General features: G+C 43.0%; 1 protein-coding gene across 1 annotated transcript in view; it reads right to left on the reverse strand.

The window, feature by feature from the left end:
* Positions 1-3,304: 3,304 nt before the first annotated feature.
* Positions 3,305-3,457, reverse strand: part of ACR (acrosin) — a 5,859-nt gene continuing 5,706 nt past the window's right edge. The window contains exon 6 of the mRNA XM_006876404.1: positions 3,305-3,457. This exon is cut by the window's right edge and continues 7 nt beyond it. Coding sequence (XP_006876466.1) covers positions 3,305-3,457 — 153 coding nt within the window.

Here is a 3,457-nt window from a genome sequence, read left to right on the forward strand (position 1 = left end):
GACAGCAATAGTGAGGTTGGCCCAGGATCGGACATTATTTCGTTCTGCTGTGCATGGGGTCACTATGAGTCGGTTCCGACTTGATGGCACCTGACAACATACTCAACAGTAGTAACTCTAAATACCAACAGAGAGGGAAGAAGTCTTCACATCAAGTATCAATGCTATCCGCTCTGTGCACAGGGTAGATAGGGACAGGCAACATAGACATTGGCTACCTAAAATGAGGGGACGATAAAGGCACGAAGTGACTGGCTTACAAGGTTTCAAGAGGGAGCTTAGTTTAAGAGTGTGCAGGGAAAGAAACTGTCCCCACTGAAGAGCTGTCATCTTGTCTCGACGGGTCTGGTGAAAAGAGATGGGGATAAGATTCGTAAGATTCAATGGTGAATAACAGTTATCATGATTAATCACGACTGTCACAAGTGTAAAGGTAGAAGTATTGTAACAAAAAAAAGGGAGTGGCTATTCTTACAGTCCAGAAACAGAGGACCCTGGGACCATCAAGAGAGGAATGCACAAGCAGAATGCGGGACCTTATCCAGAGAAGCAACAGCGCCAGAGATGGAGGCAGAGATGGGGGCATGGAGAGGGGGAGCGGCTGAGGACTCTAGATTCATGGACTAAGAAGAGAAGGACTAAGAGCTGGTGGCCAGGAGCAGACTTGCAGAATGTGCCCTTTGGAGATGTAATTTATTATATATGCCTGAATGGTTATTTTTTGTTTGTGTGTTTTTTAAAAAGCTAAAGTGGATAGAGAGAAATACTGTTAACTGATGGTACATGGAGAGGATTATTATCAGTGTAATGAAACAGGGTATATGATTTGTTGAATGTAAAACTGAAGATATGACCTGTAAACGTTCACTCAATCCACAATAAAAACCTTAATAATTTTTTTTTTTAAGGTGTTCAAGGATACATAGCACATGCATGGTTGCTCAGGATCTGTTTAAACCTTTCCACCCTCAGCACCTTCTCTCACTCAACACCTTCACAGAAGTTTGATGAATGGATATTACACATGTGTTGCAGGGGCTGGTCAGCCTGGAGTCAGAATTCTCTCTTTTGGGACCCGCCGTTCTTAAATCCCACGGGGAGTGATCCAGAGTGGGCAGCTGGCCTGAATCTCTTTCCCAGGAATTTACAAAGAGAGGTGAGCAATTCCAGTTTGGGGTGGACCCTAGCTAGGGCAGCTGAGACAGAAGCACGAGGGCTCACTCTACTCAAACATTAGACCAGGTCACACCCACAGGCTCTCACCATACCTAGTGTCTGTTTCGGATCCTTCATGTGGGGTCTGTGTGACACCTTTGTATTTGTTCTTGTTGTTGTTGCATGTTATTGTGTCAGTGCTGACTCATAGCAATCCTATGTACAACGGAGCGAAACACTGCCCACCAACCTCACCACTGTTGTAGCCACTGTCGGTGCATCTTGTGGAGGGTCTTCCTTTTTGTGCTGACCCCTCTACTTTACCAAGCCTAATGTCTTCTCCAGAGACTGGTTCCTCGTGGTCAAAAATACGTGAGACAAAGTCTCACCATCCGTACTTCTAAGGAGCATTCCAGCTGGACTTTGTCCAAAACAGACTGTGGGTTCTTCTAGTAGTCTGTGCTATATTTCATATTCGTCCCAACACCATAATTCAAATGCGTCAATTGTTAGTCTTCTGTCCAGTTTTTCATGCATGTTGTTGTTAAGTGCTGTGGAGCCGGTTCCAACTCATAGTAAGCCAAGGCTTTACATTTCCATGGGAACAGAAAGGCTCACCTTTCTCCCATGGACCTGACTAGGGACCTTTTGGTTCACAGTCCAGTGCTTATCATGTGGAGTCCATAGCTTGGGTCAGGAGCACCTTAGTCCTCCTTTTGCACACTTTAAAGAGGTCTTTTGCAACAGATTTGCCCAATGCAATACGCCATTTGATTTCTTGACTGCTACTTACATGGACATTAATTGTGGATCCAAGTACAATGAAATCCTTGACAACTTCAACCTTTTGTTTATCAGCCTGTTATTGATCAAGTTGTGAGGATTTTTTGCTCCATAATACGGTGCAGTCTGTATTCTAAAAGGCTGTAGTCTTAGATAGTCATCAATAAGTGCTTCAAGTCCTCCTTGTTTTCAGAAAGCAAGTTTATGTTATCTGCCTGACACCAATTTTTCATGAGTCTTCCTCCAATCATGTTGCTATGTTTTCAGGTTATTTGCTCAGTATGCAGATAGAATTAGGTGAAATGATGCAACCCTGATGCATATGTTTCTTAATTTTAAACCATGTTATGTCCCCTTGTTCTGTTCCGCTAGCTGCCAGTTAGTCTACCGATGTTCAGGTTTCACAGGAGCACAATTAAGTGTTCTGTAATTGCCATAATTTGTTAAGATCTACACAGTCTAATACCTTTGCATAGTCAATAAAACACAGGTATTCTCTGCTTTCAGCCAAGGTCCATCTGACATTAGCAATGATATTCCTTGTTCCATATCCTCTTCTAAATTTGATTTGAAATTCTGGCAATTCCTTGTCAGTGTATTGCATATATCATAATGAAATCATAATGCCTAGATATTCTCCCTTAAATGGTTCAGCCTGACTCAGGGCACCCAAAACATAAGCCACATCACTGTTCCTAGAAAGCTTTAGCTAATAAGTTCCTGATTTGCTTGAACCCAACAACTGACAGGTTTACTAACAGGCTAGTAATATTCCTTCTACCTCCACTGAGAAGGAGTAAAGCTGTGTTTTCTGGTACGCATGTGCTGCTTTGGCTACTTAGTGGCCTATAGTCCTTTGCATTCTGGGGAGCCATGCATCCCAGGCCTGGTGAGGGCCCTCTGTGTCTTCAGACCACCAGAGGAATGCAAGCCCAAGAGAAATCCTGAATCTACTCATTTCTCCTCCAGTCACCTACCCTGGCAGGAGAGGCTTTCCCACATATTTGCATATGGGAAAATACTTCTCTTATTTTCAATATATGTCAGCTTCATTGTATTCAGTAAGGACCATACATGGCCCATGGCCCCTAGTCACCTTATTGTAGTGCTAGAAATTACAGTTGTAGAAAGCATAACTGACATTAATGTACAAGGATTTCTATGCAGAACTGGATGAAGGAAGGAGAGTTTGTGAGGGAGATTACGTTGAGCTGCAAGAGCAGCTAGGAAGAAGTCCAGAAAGCAGTCTCTTCATGTAGATAGATATCTATTTATTTATCTATTTATTTATTATCTATTATTTCTTTCCTCTGTCTCCTTTCTCAGGAGTGAAGCTTTTACTGAGTCTTATAAGCCTGGGGCCATTTCATGGGGAAGAGGTGGGTTCAGAGATTTCAATTTCATCCATGTCATAATAACTCTTACTCTTCAAGGTCTCTATGAGGAACCGAAGACGCTTGGCAAAAGAAAGTGGTTGAGGTCTAGTGGGAGGTGGAGGTGGAGGTGGAGGAGGAGGTGG

This window comes from Chrysochloris asiatica, unplaced genomic scaffold (genome assembly GCF_000296735.1).
Source record: "Chrysochloris asiatica unplaced genomic scaffold, ChrAsi1.0 scaffold00378, whole genome shotgun sequence".
Classification (NCBI taxonomy): Eukaryota; Metazoa; Chordata; class Mammalia; order Afrosoricida; family Chrysochloridae; genus Chrysochloris; species Chrysochloris asiatica.